Source organism: Borostomias antarcticus (genome assembly GCF_949987555.1).
Source record: "Borostomias antarcticus genome assembly, chromosome: 13".
Lineage (NCBI taxonomy): Eukaryota > Metazoa > Chordata > Actinopteri > Stomiiformes > Stomiidae > Borostomias > Borostomias antarcticus.
This window is the reverse complement of record NC_140246.1, coordinates 24271850-24294418: the sequence shown is the minus strand read 5'-3', so window position 1 is coordinate 24294418 and position 22569 is coordinate 24271850. Positions and strand designations below refer to the sequence as shown.

General features: G+C 42.8%; 1 protein-coding gene and 1 long non-coding RNA gene across 2 annotated transcripts; both read right to left on the bottom strand.

Moving 5' to 3' along the window:
* Positions 1–16328: 16328 nt before the first annotated feature.
* LOC311317212 lies at positions 16329–19427 on the bottom strand. The gene is made up of 5 exons (XR_014630752.1): positions 19019–19427; positions 18331–18521; positions 17274–17438; positions 16853–17097; positions 16329–16662 (listed from the first exon to the last, which is right to left on the bottom strand). It is a non-coding gene; the product is annotated as an uncharacterized lncRNA (long non-coding RNA).
* Positions 19428–19722: 295 nt separating this feature from the next.
* On the bottom strand, positions 19723–22061 carry LOC311317057 (uncharacterized protein; the record flags this gene model as incomplete). Its single annotated transcript, XM_084448055.1, has 6 exons — positions 22008–22061; positions 21547–21651; positions 21033–21173; positions 20530–20860; positions 20091–20376; positions 19723–19973 (listed from the first exon to the last, which is right to left on the bottom strand). The coding sequence occupies exons 2-6, from the start codon at positions 21648–21650 to the stop codon at positions 19723–19725; spliced, it is 1113 nt and encodes a 370-aa protein (XP_084304181.1). The 5' UTR covers position 21651; positions 22008–22061.
* Positions 22062–22569: the final 508 nt, after the last annotated feature.

The window sequence follows — 22569 nt, the reverse complement described above, 5'->3', positions numbered from 1 at the left end:
GCCAACTCTTCAGTAAGGGAAGTAGCTATTGGCTGTCCCAGAAGTCGCTAGATGGCGGCGGCGGGGGGTGGGGGTGAAAATACAAGCGAACTATTTACAAACTTGTTTTTTTTGTTGTTGCTGTATAACATTAGCTTTTCTTTTTTTCTTTTACAGTGCAACCCTAGTAGCTTACATCAGCCATGTGATGATGATGGGCATGGAACAAACAATCAAACTATTGACTAATGGCGCGTTCCAGGCAACCCGTAACTCGTGTTTTTCCGACCTTCTACACGTGAAAATGCACTGGAATGGCAGTCAAACCCGTACTTCCCACCCGTGAACTCGTACCAGATCAATGTACTCCCAGTTGCGCTCTCTGACGTCACCCAGCCCTCTAAGCAAGATGGCAGCCCCCATGGGTATGGCGACAAAGATAACTTTAGGGCAACGTAAAGTAAATTTGTATGTTGTAATCAAAATAATACAAACGATTATGCACTACAATCTGCTGTGTATGTAATTATGCCCAAATATGTTGACAAGAGATAGCTAGTGCTAGCTAGCTAACATTAAGGTAAACCTGAACGTGACCATGCAAACGAAAAGTCAATAATGTCAATAAATAAAATGTAACGTACGATTTCTTAGCATAGCGGAATTAGGCATAAGATGTTTAGCTTGCCAGCTCTGACAATGTGCCAAATCTCAAGCTTTTACCATATTGGCTTGTTTACATTTATCCAGAATGCCACGCATTCAGACAAATGAAGCGCTATCACAAATGAAGCCCTATTGAACCGCGCCATCTTGGCAAATTTGTAGTCATTTGACTATTTCCGGTGACTTTTTTACTTGCGCAGTTGTGCTCTTCTGGCTTTGCGGTGACTTTTGTACTTGCGCAGTTGTGCTTTTCTGGCCTACATGCGTCCACGATCAAGTTCACGAAATGTAGACGCACGTTCCCGGCTCTCCCCACTTTGATTTAGCAATGAAAACCGGCTTGCATACTAACATCAAGCTCTAACATAGAGACGCTTGCTTTAAGTATGCGTTGAGTGGGTCAGAAGACAGATCTAGGCTGCGTTCCGAATCGCATACTACCCTACTATATAGTATGCCAATACAGAATGTAGTATGTCCCAATACATAGTATGCCACATGCAGTATGGCAAAAATGCCAGGATGTGATACTACATCCGGTCGTATTTTGCAGTATGCAAGCCAGCAGGCTTCTCTGCCTATTCTGACCCACAATCCTGTGCGCAGCGGAAATTACGTCACGTGCGAGTCGCACTGGAGGCTTTATTATGAATCCTGCGGCGCGTAGACAGATGTGCAAGCGGCAGCGACAGCGCATTCAAGTGTAAGTACAGTAACGTCACTACATATTTGTAGCGACTCGTGTTGTGTGTATAATTGAAACATTAAAAGATACTATTGCTGCACGAAGCTAAGTGGATAAATGAGCGCAAATGTAAACCTATAACCTCAGCCAGTGGCTTAGCTAGTGGTAGCTACTAGCGTAACTTACTTCTGTAACATCAACTAGCCAGCTAGTTAGCTAGCTAGCTATGTGGTGCACTGAAGTTAACAACGTTACCTCTCACTCTTCTCATCATTCGTCAAATTTGCCAAAAAGCAGAATGCAAGCCAAGTCAGTATAGCTAGCTATGTAAGGTACGACCATGGGTGTATTAATAGAACGTTTGACATACCAATTCAGCTCACCAGAAAATAGTTTGCTGATAATGCACGAGCCTATCCAGGACGTCAGTTAGCTAACGTTAACTAGGTAGTTGAAGTACTAGTCAGTCAACTGCTTTGTCTCACTGGAAAACATCATTAATTTGTTAGGGACAGATGAACATACTGAGAAACTCATCCAGTGGAGGATGGAGAAGGAGGAGCTGTTCACTGGGAAGAGAAATGCAGCAATAAAGGGGTTTGAGTGAGTAACACCTGACCCTATTTTACGAAATGTGATGAAAGGAGCATTTGTCATTGCTGGGCATGTTCCTTGTCCCCTCAGGATGTTTGTGGTCGAGCATGGCTTGGAGGGGAAGGTGACACCAGCCACCATTAAAAAGAAATGGGAGAACCTCAAACAGAAATACAAAGTCAGTCACCAGTGTTGTGTGTATGCCTTCGATTAGCCATTTACTATGCTTTAGTGTCATTAACTAATCCTGTCATCTAATTTGCAGGATTTGAAGTGTCCTAAAACAGGGGTCAGCACAGAGGGAGGGGAGGCAACAGCAGCCTCCTGGAAATGGTATGGGGTGATGGATGCTGCATTGGGCAGTAAGCCATCCATCACCCCACCATTGCTAATCTCATCAGCAAGCCAGGAGGCTGTTGAAGTCTCAACTCCCTCTGTGTCTGATCCCTTTCCTGTGGAGGACGAGTGTCCTGCTGTACCACTGCAAAAGAGAAGGAGGGAGGGAGGTCAGTCCAGTAGCCAGGTACTGGAGTACCTTAGAGAGACGGAAAAGAGAGAGGCAAGACAGCAGGCACTAGAGGGGCAAAGGTATGAGGCCAGGGGGAGAGAGGAGGCAGCCAGAACAAGGTATGACAAATACAAGATGGTGTGGACTACTCCAGTCTCCCTCAGTGTAACAAGATTGTGCTGTATTTTGACTCTATTTTACATTTTTAGTGTCTTTTACTTAATTACTTCTATTTTTTACTGTACTATGCACATTTGGGAGCTAGCAATTGCATTCCAGTGCATATTAGACCTGTATGATGTGCACCTGACTAATACAACTTACAAGGGAGGAGAGAAGAGACGAGGAGGCCAGTAGGAGAGAGGATGAGTCTCGGGCAAGAGAGGAGAGGCGGGAGGACCGCTTTTTGGCACTACTGGAGGCACTCGCCAAGAAATGATCATTTAGCTTTGTTTGTTTTGTTTGTCTTGTGTTGCAGCATGTTTAATTTAATTAGCTTCATTTGTTTGCTGAAAATGCCTCATTAAATGTTTCGACCAACTAACCTGTGCTTTCTTAGAGCTCAATCAGTCAAATATACTGTATCCTGAGTGTTGAATAATTGTTGACTGACAGGGGTAGCTTGGCCTCCACTGGACTTGAAATGGTCTTTCAAAGCATACACACTTTTTCCTTCAAAGTTACAGGTGAAACTGGGACAAAGTGATGTGTGGATTACACAGTACACAATACACAAGTCATGATTGATCATTAGATGTAGTTATGATTGATCATTGGATTTATACATCACACGTGTTAAACAAAACATAATGCATAATGATAGCTTGGGAAAATGAGGGTGACAATACAAAATGAAGAACAAATTAACAGGCATCAAGCTTAGTTTTGGTGAAGAAACAATGAGGTGTGATGCTGTGTATCCTAATGTTGGATCGTGTAATCGTGTTCTTGGAGAGCTGGAACACAGTCAAGTGGTGCAGACACTGCTGCAGCCAGGAGATCATCAAAGTAGAGCTGCAGGATGGGTGCATTGGGGTTCAACTGGCAATATGTTGTAGGGTGGACATCCTATGAATATGAGTATGATGATTGAATGTGAAATGAATGGGAAATAAAAAGTTAACTTAATTGCATGAATGGTTTATTTCCAGTTTGAGATACAAGGACACTACATTACGACTGCAATGATCTGATTATATACTGTCACATATCAAAGTTTGTAAAATGTAGGTTCAGTCAACTAAGTTACACAACAGAATTGGCAAGAATGTTTACACTAACATTACTAAGTTAAATGTGAGGCTGCTTCACATGCAGACAGGACATAGAATGACAATGACTGAAATGCATTATGTAATTTTACTGACGTGGATAAATACCTTGATCAGGTTAAAATGTACAATTCAGTTCAAACTACATACATTGCAAAGGAACAACAGGAGAGCTCTTGTCCTCCGACGGTATTGGCGTCTCTGGCGAGCTCGACGAATGGCGTTCTCGTGCATCTGGAAGGGATTTACTGCGCCAACCATTTCGAATATTGCGCGTCTCTGCGGACAGCTGTGGGCGAATGTCGCTTTATGGACTGCGACGGATGTCGTCAGATTTCAGGGCGCAATGTCATGACAGAGTAGTATGTCCCAATTGGATGTCTACTGCTTGCAAAGTACGTACTTTCTAAGGGCAGCTGTAGTAGGTACTGGTAGTAAGTAGAAGTATGCGATTCGGAACGCAGCCCATGTCACGGTGTCGAATGCAATCATGCTCAATATGGCCATTTGTCAATCAGCCAGGTCAAGATTAGACCGTTGCTAATGTCTTGTTGAGCAATCCGCTGTTTACTCTTACAGAAGGACTTGGTCAGCAGAGAATATTCCTCGACCTTCTCGTCCTACATGACTCAGACCGTGTAGCTGTTTAAATATACACTGTGTCTAGGGCCTAGGCAAAAGGTTATCAGAGTTCACTTCACAAAGCTGTGGCAGGCTAGCAATACTGTGTTTATATGGAAAACAACAAAAAGGTGAAGTTCTGCCTACTTCACTACTATATAACGAAAAACATTTGCTTTGGTGATTGACAAATCGTGTTTGATGGTTATTGTAACGGGAGGCACACATCAGTCCGACGACCCAATAATCCGACCACCCAATATTCCGACCATAGGACCCCATCATTTTAGACCCATTGGTCCGACTACCCGTTCGTCCGACTAAAGTTACCCCGGTATTCCGACTGTCAGTAACTCCGACCACCCGCAAGTCCGACTCCTCCTTCGGATTTCTCTGGTAGAATATCTTGTCTTTGTTGTAGTTTAGTCTACCTCGTTGTGGTTGGGGCTCGGATTGTTTGGGCACTCGGACCATTGAGCTATATAATAACTCGGACACATTTGGCCTGCCACCGATGGGCGGTAATCCTGGGCGCACCCTACTAGTTGCAGCTTTGACACAAACCGAAGCAATCAACGTAGAGTGGCTTTTAAAAACAATCTTTATTAAAATGCACATGTTGAGTAGTTGCACCGGAGAGAACCTAGTCAGGCATAAAGATGGTTTCAACCTTTGTTCTTTACACAAACATATTATAGCCTACCAGAAACCTGTCAAATAAATAGCTAAATACAGCCTACTACACACAAAAACCTAAACTTCTCGATAATGGTCGCATTTGCTTATGAGTAGCCTATGTAGCCTAGAGGCTGGATTGACTGATAATTCATGGATTTGCACCGGAGAGAAGTGTTCAGTCAGCTGTCGAGGAACGTGCCTAGTCTACTGAGCTGGCGCAGGCAAAAAACTCGAAAGGTTCGAAAAGATCCGGTTCAATTAGATGAATCGACTCGAAAGAACAGGATCCTACAAAAGAGTCGAACTGCCCATCACTACATGTTGAGCAAGCTTCGCAGTACGGGGCCCTGATCTCTGCAAGCTATATGTCTAACCATAACCATTCTTAAAAGAGTAGTCAAGGGGAAAATCATGTTTAGCCCTGTTTTAAGGTTACTTATGATCACAATGGTTCAGATCAAAGTTGACAAAACTAGCACTTTTGAGAAAGTTAATAATTGCTCTACCACTGTTTAGGTCATACAATGGATGTGTGTGGGCACCTTGAAAAATCATTCAAAAACATGTTAAACTCTCAATTTCAAAGACAAGAAGCTTGTTTATGTTGCTAGGCTACCTAGTTTGCGGATGTTTACACACGTATGTGCTGCGACTAAATAGTTCTATGCTAAATATTTAAAAAACCCTTTCCAGATGGACTAGAATCTTACTTTATGGCGAATTATATGTCAGAACACCAACTAACACCACGGTGAGTTTCTTGTCTTTGAAATTGAGTTTAACATGTTTTTTTTAATAATTTTTCACGGTGCCCACCCACATCCATTGTATGACCAAAACGGTGGTAGAGCAATTATCAGACTTTCTCAAAAATGCTAGTTTTGTCAACGTTTTGATCTGAACCATTGTATATGATCGTAAGTAGGGTTATCAGCTGGGCTGGAGTTCCGTCTCTCATCGCTGCCAACTTGGGCTAATGCTAGCTACATCGTAAATTTGTCAAACTTAATAATTACCACATATATAATAAAAAAAATAAAATACCGATAGCTAGTTCAATCATGATGTAACTAAGATATCTGCTAAAACTTTTTTTTCCCCCCATCGACAGATTTAGCTACAATGTCCGCAAACCATTACATAGCCTGTTACAATGGGTGCGTAGCTTCAGTCCGACCACCTTATAATCCGACTACCCATAATTCCGACTACCCAATATTCCGACAATAGTCGGAATGAGCTTCGCCCGCTCCGGATCCTTTGGAAACCTATGGAACGACCCGTGATACCCTGTTATTACAGCTCTTTACAACACACAACCATATTTATAAAGTTATGGACGGTGTATCTAGATACGAGCTAGTCTATTGTATCATCTAACTATGTGCGAGCTGATGATATCTACTTCGCTCGTTTGAACCCATGTTTGTTTACTTCGATACCTAGCTAGTCACAATGCTACGCGTTTGGAGTGATGTGTGTAATCCCTACGCCTGGTTCTAAAAAAATTGTTACGAGTATTTCTGCTTAGAAAACAAAAATGTTTAATTAAAAATTGTTATCACTCAACGTGGTAAATACACACATTAAAAACTCTAAACAGAATAGTTTTGGAGTTGTATTGGGGGGTTATTTCGTGACATTTGGAAAGTAGGCTAATCGGCCTAACCTGGTACCAGTGAATGCCGCTTAGCTAGTCGGTCCAGGTCACGCCCTCCATATTGCACACACAGAATTGAAAATGCTTCATACCGCTCGTCTAACCCCAGGGAAGATGGAAAACAAGCGTATTTCCCAAAATGTCCTTTAATAGATCCATGCTTCCATCGGAGTTCTGAGAAACGGGATTTGATCAGGCTTAGCTAGTATCAGTCAGGTTTCACACTTACTTATCTGCATTAGTCCTCAAATGACGAACAAAGTTTGACGTTGTGCTCTGGGTGTCGCTGATTTTTGAAGAGCAGGTCTTGCATTGAGCAGTACGTTTTTAACCATCTGACCCCGGGCTCACACGCTTGCGTTTGATGCGTCAACATTGACGGATGCCATTCACTTTCAATGGCTGCAGCCGAATGGCATTCTGGTTCCGTTGTTGTCCCGGTGCGTTGCGTTGCCTGCGTTGCTAGCGTCGAAAGTTAAAACATTTTCAACTTTCAGATGCGTTGCCGGAGCTGCCGACCAATCAGATGTCTTGACGGAGAAAGACGTCATCCAAAGGCGGGATTTTCACATTTTTCGATACCAAGATGGAGGACAAACTCATAATCGCCGTGTGCAATCACCCGGCCATATATGACCAATCTCTGTTCATTTACCGGGACAAAAATCTGAAGGAGAAGGCCTGGAGAGAGGTCGCAGAGGCTGTTGGTGAATCTGGTATGTATTTGTCTCGTCGGGAGTTTATTTAGTAGGCTACTAACATTGCAGTGATAGTAGCTAACAGCTCGCTAGCCATGCTAGCTATGTCCCATCTTGCTCGCTAGCATTCAATAACTTGCATTAATACGAAAAGTAGCCTGGCTCACCATATATATCAAGAACATAGCCATAAATGTTATGTAGTTACAGTTTTATTACCATCTTCTTTTGTACTGTTATTCTTAGGCACTGCTTATTTGTATGGTTACTGTATGCTGGAGCAACCTTGTGAAATAATTTCCTTTGGGAATAAAGTACTTATCTATTTATCTATCTATCTCGCTCACACACATTTTGCATTTCAATAGAGGAAGTGTGCAAGGCAAGGTGGAGGAGCCTGAGGGACAGATTCAAGAAAGAGCTAAATGCAGAGAAGGAAGGAAAAAGGAGTGGGGCAGGAGCAGTGCAGACCTCGCAGTGGAGCTACATGGCAGTCTTGCGGTTTCTGACCCCTTTTGTTGCTGACCGCAAGACTACCAGCAACATCCCCAGGTGCACTGCTCCCTGCCCCACTCCTAGGCCCACTACCCCAGCCCCCCCTGCTCTTCAGCCCCCCACCCCAGCCCCCCCTCATCTTCACCCCCCCACCCCAGCCCCCCCTGCTCTTCAGCCCCCCACCCCAGCCCCCCCTGCTCTTCACCCCCCCACCCCAGCCCCCCCTCATCTTCAGCCCCCCACCCCAGGCCCTAGTAACATGCAGGTGGAGGAAGAGCCAGAGAAGGATATTTCACAGCAGCCAGAGGAGGTAGAGAGCCAGATCAGCCACATGACAGACTAGTAATGAAACCAGTCTTTTCAAGGAGGAGCTAGTACCTTATGTTACAATATGCTTTTGAGAATGTTTACTAATATTGCATGTCCCGCCAATAAAGCTGGTTGAATTGAATTGAGTAATTATTAGACTATCCATTATAGTAAAAGACTAAAGATAAACGTTTGGACAGGATAGTGCAGGCTTTGGACAACTGTCTTGACCCATAAAGTTTAAGGGACACATTTAGACTCAATACACAGCTCCTTAATAGTTATTATTATTTCAGCATGCAGGTCGACCAGGCCAGATGGAGGAGGGGGGAAGCGAGGCCCATGACTCCAGGTAGATGTTCTCATTAAGTTATTACTTGGATGTCTTGCTACATGTCTGTACCCGTTTGTATTATGCATTGCATGTCTGTTTATGTACTATAAATGTATACATTATATCCTCTATGCTCAAGACAAATTTAGTAACAATCTTCATTCTTGACAGAGGTCGGAAGAGGGCAAAGGACAGCCTCTCTCCTTTTGAAAAAATACTCATGGAGACCATCCAGCAGGCCAAACGGGTGCCAGCAGCACCTCCACCACCACCTCCACCACCACAACCGGATGTGGATGAGGATGACCTTTTCTTGAGGAGCCTTTTGCCAGCCATTAAAAGAATCCCAGCTGCGAAGAGGGCGAGGCTGAGATTCAAAATCAACCAGCTAGTGTTTGAGGCTGAAGAGGCTGAAAATTAAATCACACAAACACTAGCTGGTGGATTTAGAATCTCAGACTTGTGTGTATGTGTGTGCGTGTTTTTTTTTTTTTATAATTTGAGTTTGGTTGCTTTTTATTGAATTATTTCGATATTATTTTTATTTTATTAAATAATTTTATATTTCAATATAATTTATCATTTAAATGTAAATAAAGGTTTCTAAAATTAACTCATGGTCTAACTGTGCCTTAATTGTATGTAGTATTAAAAGGTTTGTCCAACAATTCAAGATACCAAACACTTGTCTATTAATAGGTAACTGGAATGTACAGTCATTGTTATTAGTGCTTCTGTGAAAACCTGCAGAAAACAGCTAAAAGGGAAAAGTGTAAGATTAAAACACATTAAACAGGAATGTTATGTTAGTGATGGTGCTTTTTTTAAATGACATTTGGAAGATGCATGCTTTTTCTAAGAGAAACACCTTGTATATACAGAATCTGCTTTGTTACTGTAGGGATATGACAATGTTTACACAACCATAAAACGACAACCACAATATAACGTATTAACTTTATTCGTCAAGTTGCACCAGAGCCCCGTCTGCCAGAACATTATGTCCTGTTGCCACCTCCTACGGCGTGGACGTGGGGTTGGATTTTAGGAGGCAAGGTAGCTCTTAAAAGAGCTTTTGTGTGGCTCTGACAAGAGCCTTTGGTGTGTGCACGCTACACGACGTTCCACTGCCACGGTACCGCACCCTCCTGGTTCATGTAGGAGCAGTAGGTCTCCCTCACCTGGATGGCCCTACGTGAGGCGTTGTTGGAGCCCATCCTCGGCGCATCATGCAGACCGTCACAACCCTCGGTGGTGCTGGACTCAGCTGCAGGTCCATGTGTGGCTGGCATCGTCTCTAGTGCCTTCATCCGGAGGAAGTTGTGGAGCACACATGTAGCCTTCACACACTCCCCAGCTACCTCTGGACTGGTGCCGATGACACGGTGGTACATCCTCCACCGAGAGGAGAGCTGACCAAAGGCACACTCAACTACCAACCTGACCCGGCTCAGTCGGTAGTTGAACACCCTCCTCTCAGGTGTCAGATGGTGTCCAGGGAATGGACGCAGCAGGTGAGGTCCGAGGGGGTAGGCCTCATCCCCTACAAACACGTAGGGGAGTGGGCCTCGCTGCTCTGCTCCTGGGATGGAGGTGTCAGGTGGTATGGCCAGGGTTCCATCTCTGAGGGCCTCTCCGAACGCCGAGTTCCATCTTGAGAACTGGCATGGTCTCCTCCACCAGGGCAGTCCAGATGGCACTCGCAACCTCCCTGACGATGCCACACACAGTGGAATGACCAAGCCGGTAGCTGAAGGCAATGGTCTTGAAGGAGTCACCGGTGGCCAGATACCTAAAGAAAATTTACAAATATACAGTTAAAAAAAGTGCAAAGTGATTAACTGTATAACCTGTACTATTTGTAGTGGCAGTGGCCTATCAATGTGATTAGGTTACTGCATTTTACTGAAACTCTTAAAGGAAAATGCTCGTTTTTGACAACCTGGACCTTATTTACGACATATTATAAGAAGTTTGACTCACCCAGATCACTTTTGTGTTGTTCGGAGGCCTGTAGAAGAAATTTAAAATCCAGCGCGAGCCAGTATATCCATGTAATGGCGGCGCACGGGGCATAGGGAATGCAGTTTCTCAAAATCCATTTTCGGCCGCTAAACGGTTGTTTTCATCAATCACATTGCATGAATCGACAGTTGATATTCCTCTACGCGAGCCATTCTTTCGGTTTTCAAATACGTGGTCTGTAGCCTCTGTAATATGATCTTTACAAGCCTCTCCCCCACTTGCTCCAGCACGCATGCGCACAGGCCAGCGCGCAGCCTGCTATTCTCCGGCTCACATTCTCTGCGCTACGATCGTAGTTGGTGCCGAGAATATTGTCGTCGTCATTCGTCAGCAACAATCCGATCGTAGCGCAGAGAATGTGAGGGAGCATAGCCAGTGTAAAGATCATATTACAGAGGCTACAGACCACGTATTTGAAAACCGAAAGAATGGCTCGCGTAGAGGAATATCAACTGTCGATTCATGCAATCTGATTGATGAAAACAACCGTTTAGCGGCCGAAAATGGATTTTGAGAAACTGCATTCCCTTTGCCCCGTGCGCCGCCATTACATGGATATACTGGCTCGCGCTGGATTTTAAATTTCTTCTACAGGCCTCCGAACAACACAAAAGTGATCTGGGTGAGTCAAACTTCTTATAATATGTCGTAAATAAGGTCCAGGTTGTCAAAAACGAGCATTTTCCTTTAAGCAAGCATATAAGCTGTAGATAAATTATCCATTTGCAACATTAGATGAGACTGGTATTTTATTAGGCCTACACACACACACACACACCTCTAGGCTAATCACAGTAAACAAAATCAAATCTTACCGTAGGCAGATAGCGAGTCGCTCGGCAGGTCCGATGGACAACCTCATCCCCGTGTCTGCTTTTGTGATGAGGGGACCGACTTTACCGAGCAACTCGCCAAAGGTGTCCCGCTTCATCCTGAAGTACTCCTCAAACCGGTCACCATCCAAACGGAGTTCCTGGACAAGTCCATGGAACTCTCCCCGTTGCCGGCGGGTTTGGAGGATAGGATGTACCCAATACCTGCGGACACCACGTTCACGTCGCCTCAACCACAATGCATAGAGGGATGAGCCCTTTGGTTTGAAATACAGCCCAAATATAGACCCCGCTGAGTGGAAATAATCTCTTGTCAAAATGTGGTCTAATATCAGACAGCGCCCTAAAGTACTGGAAGACCTAATGCTAAAATACTATTTACTACTGAGGCTGTAGTGGGTGTTTGTGTGTTCTGATAACATGTTCCATAAGTTTAGATTGTCCCTCGCTAAGCAATAAGCCCCAAGAGGCCATGGTTTATAGTGGTTTTACAACAGCTGTTGTAAAACCATAGTATGACCATAGCATTTTAAAGTGTTTTTTTTTTTTTTTTACTTTGTTTAAGTTACTGAAACTGAAAAAAAAACTCACATCAACAATTGTGTCCACTGTTTTTATTATTTCTTTATTTCTGCTGTACATACTTAGCCCTTGTAATTTACAAATAAGTTAAATAAAAATAGAAAATAAAAAAAAAGTATATACTATATATATACCTATACATACATACATACATACATACACATCTATACATACAAATACACACCTATATATACTCACTCACACACACATACATGCATATATATATACATACTCACATAAGGAATTATAAAAAGGAAAAGAAACGGGGGAGGGGGAGAAAGGGATTGTGAGGGGATACGTATATGGGTGCTCGTCTACATACACAGATAAAGAGATGAGATGGGTTAGTGAAACAGTTACATGAATGAATAAATCACTGTATTAAAATAGCCATGAGAGGACCCCATCTTTTAGTTAATACATCTTTTTGTAGTCTCAGAGAGTATGTAATTTGTTCCATTTGATAAATTGCCCATACTTTCCCAATCCACGTATTGTATGTTGGAGGATCAGGTTTCAACCACTTTCAGATGTGGGAAGGCAGGGAAATCCCGTTGGAAATCTCGTGGGTGTTATTTCGTTTTAGTGATGCACCACCGCCAGGTGGCGTCTTTGAGCAGATTTAGCAGGCTGGGCTCAGTGTTTTTCTCCTATAGTCTACGAATGAAGCATCATTAAATTTCACATTCTTTAATTTAAATGCTCTGTTGTAAAGCACTTTGAGCTTAATTTAGCTGTATGAAAGGTGCTATACAAATAACGTTTAATTGTTATTATTACCTTGTTCTCAAACACATTATTTCTCCACCTGGATGTAATTAAATTATTACGACATATCTACAGTAGCCTATCTATCTCAGTAACTGACGTCGGGTCAAGATGTGGTGTCTGTTAAGTCAAATGCGCAAAATAATAGTAGTATTGTAAATATATTTGTTATAGTAAAGATGTGGTGAAAGTGAGGGTTTTGCGTTTTGTTTCTGGAACGCATTCAACTGGTACTCGTAAACCCCGGGAGTAAATTTGAAGACGGGGCACCAGCTAATGTAGGCTATGGCTTCAGCCGATACAAAGAAAAAATAAGCTTGATCGGAGGTGTGGATCCATACAAAATTGACAAAGTCGCCATGAGTAAAGATCACTCATTATTGCCAATTATATCCGGACATTAACTATCTTGTGCATACAGAGCGGCATGTTTGACAGTGAGTGCATTCACATGCACACTATACGCCGATCATAACCCGATAATGGTAATAATGCGATTATTGAAATGGTCTTGTGAACGCCTTTATCTGATTTCCAAAATCAGGGTAAGGTCTTAACACTAGAACTGCCAAAGGTGTCCATTGCACGATTGTGGATTTTCATTGCAAATAACTATATTTTAATAAAACATTGAAGTCCGCCAGTCAATGACTTTACCTAAAATTGTGTTCTGTTGCACCCCCTATTGTTAAATATATTCAAGATCATTCAAATAAAAAAATATTGTGTATGTTTTTAAATGTGGGCTATACCTATTTTCGTGTTTCGCGCTATATACAGCCTATTATATGCACAGTTTTGCGCTATGTAGGCTATTATACATAAGTATTATTACTTGGGGGAGCTTGGACTCACTGGGGACTGGTGGAGAGACGCATAGTCTACAGAGCCTCCCCAGACACGACTTCATCCTCCAGTTGGCTGAAGAGCTGCGCGCTGAGTGGATGGCGTCCAAACAGCTACTGGCGGCGCCCCTCGCAGTGTCCACAGAAGAATACCAACAAAAAAAAAACCTGCATGGTGAAGACAAGCTGCAGTGTGGAGATTATCTGTTGTATTTCACGTCCACTAATAGGTTCATCTAATCCTACTGCCATAGGCTCAGACAACTTTTAATTTAATGTCTTTCAAAAATTGTGGCAGTTCCTTATCATCTGTACAGGTGTCTGTGTTTTTGTAAAGGGATTTGTAGAATTCTGCAAAAGAGTTTTCAGCGGGTTTTGTGAGTGTTAAATCATCTAACTTCAATTTCTGTACTATATTAGACGATTGTTGTTTTTTGAGTCTAAATGCTAATTTAGCTAAGTTTACTAATAGCATTTACCATAATAGTCTACTTGCCCTGTTACCGTTTTCATAATAATAAACCTTAAGTTGCCCTCGGTCTTTTCAGTGAGTAGGCTGTTTATTTCTCTACGTGCTTGTCCTAGAGCCTTGAGTAGGGGAGAGCCGGGACGAAAGTAACTTTTTTGTTTGCTCCCCTTTACTCAGAAATTAATAGAGGTAGAGATTCCATGTTTTATGACACACAACTTGCACACGTCCTTCACTATTATCAACTGTAATTTCCGTTGTAGGATATATGAGTTTAACATAAATAGGCTGGGAATGTACCGAGTGGAATGGTACTTTCCTCCCTACGGAGCTGGACGAAAGTAACACAACAGTGGGGCGGAAGTAACAGCAAACGAAGGGTCCTCGTATCTCTGTATTTCAGGTTTCTACGTCTCAATACATGTACTATTACACACAACACATATATTAGTATACACAATATAATGTTTGTATAGATTAGATAAATGCTATAAATTCAAAATCCATGAAAATTAAAGGTGCCCAATGTAACGTGAATAAAAAAATCATTTTTTTGTTTATTTTCAAAATTACTTGATTAAATTGTTCCTTGTTGTCTAATAAACATGTTGAATCACTCAAATGTATGTCCTACCTTGTATATTCTTCGCTAAATCATATTTAGCTAATGTTTTGTATACAACGTTTGTTTATGTCCGCTGAGTGGGCGGTTCCTGCCAGTTGAGTTTGATTGACAGGAGTGGGAGTGTCTCGTTTCTTCATCTACGTGTGCGAGCGGTGCACCGTAGTTTACAGCTAGGTAACGGATTGACACCCAACACCATGTCAGCAGCCGAGGTCAGAAATATAGCCTAGGCTATATAAAACAGCAACCATATGATGCGTGAATTGCAAGAGGGAAATTCTGAAATAACTCAAATGCAACGATATGAGTCAGAAATAGTTAGCCTAGGATCCAAAGCGGTCATTATTGTTGTTTAGTCTTGTATCATGGTTACCCAAATAGGCTAGTCTAACCTTTACATTAGCCTATTAGTGTAGGGCCTACTGTAGACCTAGTTAATTTTCATACATAAGCATAATTCAAAACAATATGTTGCAATTCTTCCACTCGGTTCATAGCCTTCAACATCCAGGGGTGGTGCTGGTCGCCGAGTGCGGGGCCGGGGAGGCCCTCGGATCCGAGGCGGCACTCGCGTGCGCCGCGGTGCGCGAAGCAGGGTAGGACCAAGACCACCACTGGATCCTACAGATGTAGAACGCATAAATACACTCCGGGCAAACAGGATTCAGACGCAGCAGGTAACATTGTGATTTGGAAAGAAGGCTACTTATGAACAGTAGCCTATTATATTTTATTATGTAATTTCGAATTTGGCCAATGAGTACTTGGCTACCCATTCATTTTACCTGCGTTATGGCTCGTTTGTTGATGTAGGATATGGTCATGCAGATGCCAGAGCCAGAACTGAGGTCGCAGTTTCTGCAAGTACTGGAGCGTCAGCCAGGACTCCTGTTTGACATCATACCTCTACTCCAAGGATCCCAATCCCAGGATCCCCCTGCAGCCCAAGAACCCCCTCCCCCGAATTGGTGTACTTGCACCAATTGCAAAGAAATGCCCACAGACTTGGAAAGAAAATGCTGTGGTGCCAATGGGCCACAGTACTGTGTCAGCACCTTGCCACACATGGCCCACATTTGCCTTGATATGCAAATCCTCCAGGTGGCAAGGGCCACCCGGAATGACATATTTGGACTCAGGGATGAAGCTCTTGAGCCAGGACAGGAGAATAGGCAATTCCGTCATGCAGCCTACCGACAGTTTGTTGTGTGGCAGTGGGGGATGTTAGGATCAGGAAATAGAGTGGTGATACCCAGCTGTGCTGTGTGGATGATCAGACATACATTCCCTGACCCATTTCAACAGTACGTTGGATTCATTCCTGGAAGACTGTAGAACCTTGCTGAAGTCCATAGTGGAGATGGCTTTTTAGTACATTTAGTCAGGGATATAAATCTTCTTAGTTTTATTTATTTATTATTATAACAAATGTTCTTATTTTTATATTTCACTTTTTGGATCAATAAATATGTTCAGTTTATATTTTACTTTTTGGATCAATAAAAATGTTCAGTCTAAAAACATGACTTACTGTACTCCACAGGATACACGGTTCAAATTAGAGTTGGTAACGTTTTGAAAATATTAAGACATTTTTATTCATAGAACAATGTAGTGCCAGTATGAGTCTGAAAATCAACCTTCACTGTTGTACATATGGAATTCAAATAGAGACATTGCAAATTAGAAAACATTACTTCATAAATAGATTCAGTTATCAACATCCCTCAGAGCACATCCCAGAGCTAATAATAATAATTCTGATTTATATAGCACTTTTCACATACTCAGTAGCTTTACACTAGAGGTGGGGGGAGGGGGTGAGACAAAAAGAATATTGCCACAGATACAACACAAGGACACAAGAAAAGGTAGAGACGGGCTAGGGGAAGAGAAGAGAAGAGGAGACGGTGGTGCCATCTATGGTGAGATTGAAGTTGTTGATAGGCCAATGTCAAAACATTGCAGATAAGAGCTGTTCAGGAGTCCAGACTGGATCAGGACTGTTTTTTGGGTCCTGTAGAATAGAAAAATGTCATTAGTGTTTGTTTTTCTACATGAATATTTAATGAAATCTGGATGTAAATAATCAGCACATGAATCACAATTCCATATTGAAGTTTAGACTTTGAAATAATCATCACATGATGCTAGTAACACAATCAGATACAGAATGGGCAGTGAATCTTAGACTATTGTTCACATACCAAGTCCTCTGGACATGTGTGCCTGTACCAGGTCCTCAACTGATGGAGGTGGTACTGGAGGGAGCAGACCTAGGTGTCTTGGGTCACTTTCACTTGGTGGCCTCGTCCTCGGAATCCCTGTTCCCGATTCCAGTCGTGTACTGACAATGTTGGCTTGGAGATCACTGATGTAGCTGTAAGTCTTTGGCTCTAATTCTGCAACAACCGTCCAGCGCTGTGACTTCTTGTTGAACTTCCGTTTAAAGCTGCATGATGGAAAAGGGAAAATAAACATAGACACAAAGTACATAAATTACTGTGATAAAAAATTAAATCTAGCTTGATTAAAAAGTACAGCATGGTTAATCAGTGTCCAGCTGATCCATAATGTCATGGCTTATTTGATGTGTGTGTGCCTACAACTCGCTACAAGTATACTTACATTTTATGGCCATTCTTGTTGATTGCCTGGGGCCGATCCTTGTGTGCATTGTAGTCTATAGCTGCCAAAAGGACCCGGGCGTGGTACACAGGAGGGGTGAAAGCGTAGCGTTTGCTGGCATACATCAACAAGTGATTGTGGTAGCTTTCCAGGTCTGCAGTGGATCTACAAATACATTCAGCACAAAGATGTTTCCTTTAGGCTTGTGACCAAGATTAGATTTCTCTAACATTTGATACACCATACAATTACAGAAGCAAGACCAAGGAGCTGGTTGTGGACTTCTGACGGAGGACAGACCCCCCAACCCGATACCATCAAGGGTGAGGAAGTGGAGATGGTGAACTCATGCAAGTACCTGGGAGTGCACTTGAACAAGAGGCTAGACTGGACAGACAACACGGAGGCCATGTACAAGAAAGGACAGAGCAGGCTGCTACGGATGTTCTACCAGTCTGTAGTAGCCAGTGCACTGTTCTTTGCTATGGCCTCTTTGCTGTGGCCTGCTGGGGAGGCAGCACTAAGACTGGAGAGTCCAACAAACTCAACAAGCTGGTGAGAAAGGCCAGCTCCATTGTTGGACAGAAACTGGACAGTCTAGAGGCAGTGGTGGAGAAGAGGATGAGAGAAAAGCTGAACACCATATTTGAAAACCCCTCCCACCCCGTCTATGATGAACTGTGGAAGATGGGGAGTACCTTCAGCCACAGGCTCATCTCCCCCAGGTGCAGAACAGAGCGGTTCTCACACTCCTTCCTAACAGCAGCCATCAGACTGCACAACAGCCATCAGATTGAACACCGAAACAGAATGCGCGGTAGTGAACTCTGAACCCCCCCACCCTTCCTCAGACTCATAGCCCCCCCCGGCTCATAAACACTGCTACCAATACTGCTACTAGCATCATAAATACTACTACTATCATGTTCATTGTTATGTTTGTTTATTATAATTATTATTGTGTTATGCTTATTATCGTTATTATTATTATTATTACTATTATTATTATTACTATTTCTTCTCTGTATCTGATTATACATAGGACTTTCAGACAAACCTGAATGTTATGTATTTGTGAGCCTGACGTAGCAACTTTGTGTCAAGGACAATGGCTCTCAAGGCTTGATGCGCTGGCGAGTCCATCTCCATCCACTCCTTGTTGATGTCCTCCTGAGGCTCATGGTGGCATCTTCCAAAAATCCAGCTGTGTTGATTTACCACGTGATTCAGCACACCTTGCCAATGTTTCTTTGAGAAAAATATATTAGAAACACAAATGGAGTTTAACACACCTAGGGGAAATGCACATTCCTGTGTAGGGTTCTACAGAGTATGTTACTGTGAGGTAAATTTGCTGAGATCAATATAACATGGACAACAATAGAGAGGATGGAGGATCAGGTCTGTTGGAAAATTCTCATGTAATCTACATCTGAGTATTTGATAATAGGTCTAGAGGCGGGGTTCTCAATTTAGGCGACAACAATTGAAATGGCTCAGACGCCAGTAAGAAAAGATTAGAAAAATGCCTATGTACACTCATCAGGAACTCATGTAAATCACTTTTAGATGATAGTTGTTACCACTGCGCAGGGCCTAGCCATGGTCTAGAGCTGACAAGTTCAGGTCATTGTGTAAGTAAGTAAATCAGTGATGGTTAGTGGGGACGCTATGCGAGTGACCTGTAAAGGGTGCCAGAGTGCCGTGGTCAATAATGCACTTGGTGCTTGTTTCTGTGTACCTACCACAAACTCTTCAACTGTGGTTGCCATTCTACAACTGTACCAATAGTGGTTGACTATGTCTCGCATCCAGTACAGTAGGGCTCCATTTCCCTTGAGTTGTCCTGCCTGTTTATGGACAAAGGAGATAGTAGAGACCTGCAAACTCTGGAGTAGCGAAAAAGGTGATGACATACAAAACTAAAACCCTCTAGATTCACCGAAACTACCATGGTTAACATAAAAAAGGTGACTGTAGCCAAAAGGTGACAAGTTTGCAGGTCTGAGATAAGTGATTAGTCATTCATGGCTTCACTAAGACCACTACTTGGATTTTTTGCATACATCAGATACATACCGCATTGATTTTTTTGGCCAAACACTTTGCACCATGCCACATATCCAGAGAGTGTTTCACCCCAGAGTCTTTGTACTTCCCTTTCTCTGGATCTGTAAAGATAAAACATTTGTGATCGAAATTATTGTAGTAAGGACAATAATTAGTTACAATTCAATTAACATTTTGAACACACGGTATTGACATGGCTACACCGTCAAAAACAGTATGCTCACCCCAGTCCCAATCAATGACACCAGTACTGGTGAGCTCACCTATACCTGTATGCTGTACACCCTTACACTACCCAGTGTTCAAACAACAATATTGCATCAATAAAACACCACACACATAATGGCAACATTGGGTTGTATAAAGATTGATTATATTATTATAAATCAGGCATACTCATCAGCGCTGCGATCTGAATGTGTCCATCAGTGACAAACTCCCGTAGAGGCACTTCATCAAGAAGCTTGTCCATGGTCCTTGTGAAGCCCTCCTTCTCCATGATCACAGAATTCCGGTTGGTCTCTCTCTTGTCGATGGTGACGACCTCAATGAGGAACTTTGTGTCGTTGTCCATTGTGGAATAGGTGCAGTATTGTGCACAAAAGCCAGGGGAGTCCATGCGCCCGTCACCTGAAAGACAAAGCTTATGTCTTTGCCCTTTTCATAAGTACCTTCCATGACATCTATATTCAATTTTAAAACAATTTTTTTACAAGATCATATTTGATAACTGCAGAGGAAACATACCTAGTGCTACAATACTGTCTTTCTGGCAAAGAGATTGGATGATTACAGCTCGTTTCTCCTCCCAGAAGTGCTTGATAGCACCAAGACAATATGAGCCCTGAACAGCATAGAAGGTGCTCTCTGCAACACATCCCATGTTCATGAACTTTAGGAGAAGGAGAACTTTCTTGAAGTTGTTGCCGGAGAGGAGAATGTTTGTAGAGAGCATGAAGTCTCCGGCCTGCAACCCAAATTTGAACAAGGGCTGCGAGTTCCACTTCCAGACTATGTGGCCGTTGGGGCATGTCTGTAAAAGAAGGCCAAACACAGTCACTCTGTATGGTATCACAGATCCACAAATTAATAAGACACTGGATAATAAATAGACATAGAGAGGCATTTTATGAAAACAATGTATGACTAAACTACAGTAATTCTAGATATGCATAGTTGAACTCACCCATTCGATTACAGTTGCAGTTCCTCTCCTCTTTAACTCTATCTCAAATGGTGCTCTTGCGTCACATGCTCTCTTCTTTGTAGAGAATGGGCAACGGTCAAAGGGAAGCTGTAGGAAGTTCACCAGCTGTCGTAGAGATGCTTCATAGGTGATTGAAGCTGATTGATTTACAATGTCCTCATGACATAGCACCCGCAGTGTTTCCGGTCTCTCAGGCATCTCTTCTGTAGTTGACTGAGCTTCATCTTGCTGGATGTCTAAGACTGTGTCGCTCACGCCCACCTCAGGAAGTTCCTCAATATTGAAGGTATTCTTCAGAGCACCTCCTGTTCTGGTGAAGTAACCCCACCCCCAAAAATAACAATATTCTTTTGTTTATGCAGAGTAGCACTTATTTGAGAATGTAAACAGTTTTGTTGAATAACATGAGTATGGTCGATTGGTTGCATGTAGTCATTAGCTACATCTGAGTGTAAAATATTCAACCTATTTCTTCAACATACTTCACACACAAGGGAGGAGTATAGCCCTCTTCACTGTCACTGCTGTCTTCATCAAATTCGACAGCACTCCAGTCCTCATCACTGTTTTCATTGCTGTCTCTGCCATCATCAGCACTTGACGGCTCCTCAGCCCAGTCAATACTGTAAAAGGAAAAAATAAGCACTGTCATAACCAGGCCACACCACCATCACAATCTAGGGACTGGCATCGCAAACTAGCCCTAGGCTATAAATGCTGTGGTATTTCTCATCATTGTTTTAATACTCTTGTTTTACTTGTATGCTGTCCCTATGGAAATACATACAAATGAAATGAAACAACAAAAGAGATGTAAACCAAGGCTAAGGAGGGACCCCAACAGCCAGCGCATTAGGGCCAACATGCCCACCCACAGAACGCTCCTTTCCGCCACACTGGACATCAACCATAACTGTTATACTACATAAAACAGCTGACAAGCAACCCCCACTATATCATGCTTGACCTAGAACTGCACTGCAGGTGCACACTCACATGCTGTTTTGGAGATTGTTGATGGTGTTGTCATCCAGCAGAGTCACAGTTTCATCACTGGTGATGTGCTGTACTGTGACTGTGTGTTCCTCTGAAATCTCCATCCTTTGAAAGACATGCAACAGAAAGAAGCATTATCAATGACAAAGAAGCGTTATCAATATGCTCTGTTCACTGCTGTAGTCCATCTCCACTACTTCCTGAAATTAGGTGGACATCTTCAGTTCCTGACGACTACTTGCTACTACTAGACTGACGTTAGTATAGCTGGTCTCGTGCCTCTGAGTTGTGTTTTTGGCTCGACCCATGTAAATGAGGGTGCTCCCCTGCTCCCCTGAGCACCCTCTGATCGTGAGACGGACGCGTTACCAACATTGCTAGGTACTTACGTGCTGGCTACCACAGGGACTCGCAGGCATTTTTACGTCTGTTACACCAGTAACGTTAGCTAACTTGAATACCTTGCAGTAGCTCCAGCTTGCTCTTCTGATCCAATGCTCGCTACTCCAAGTTCTTCCAGTCTGAAAGCGATATGACAATCATAAACTAACACGGTCACAGTGATTGCGAAGATAGAGTTTGACATCCGTGTTTTCTACCAACGTAGTTGGCTAGCTAGCTAAGTTACCTTTCAGAGCCAGAGTCGGAGCCTGATCCACGGATCGTAGACAATGGGATTGGAGGGACAGAACGGTACCTTTTCAGAGGAGTGGATGCTATTTCGCCTTCTCGTTCATACCTAACAAACAGCCGACAGTAATGTTACCGATAAAACATCTGCCCCATACTAATCGATAGAAAAGGAGAAGGAATAATATTAGCTAGCAAGCTAGCGAGGCTGCCTTCTCATTCATACCTAACAAACAGCGCACAGTAACATTACAGAAAAAACATCTGCACCATACTAATCGAAAGAAAATAAAGTAATAGGGTTTGACATCCTTGTTTTCAACTTAGCAATCTTAGCAAGCTAGTGAGACAAAAATGACTTACCAGTCCAGTAGAAAGACGGCCACCTCGGCG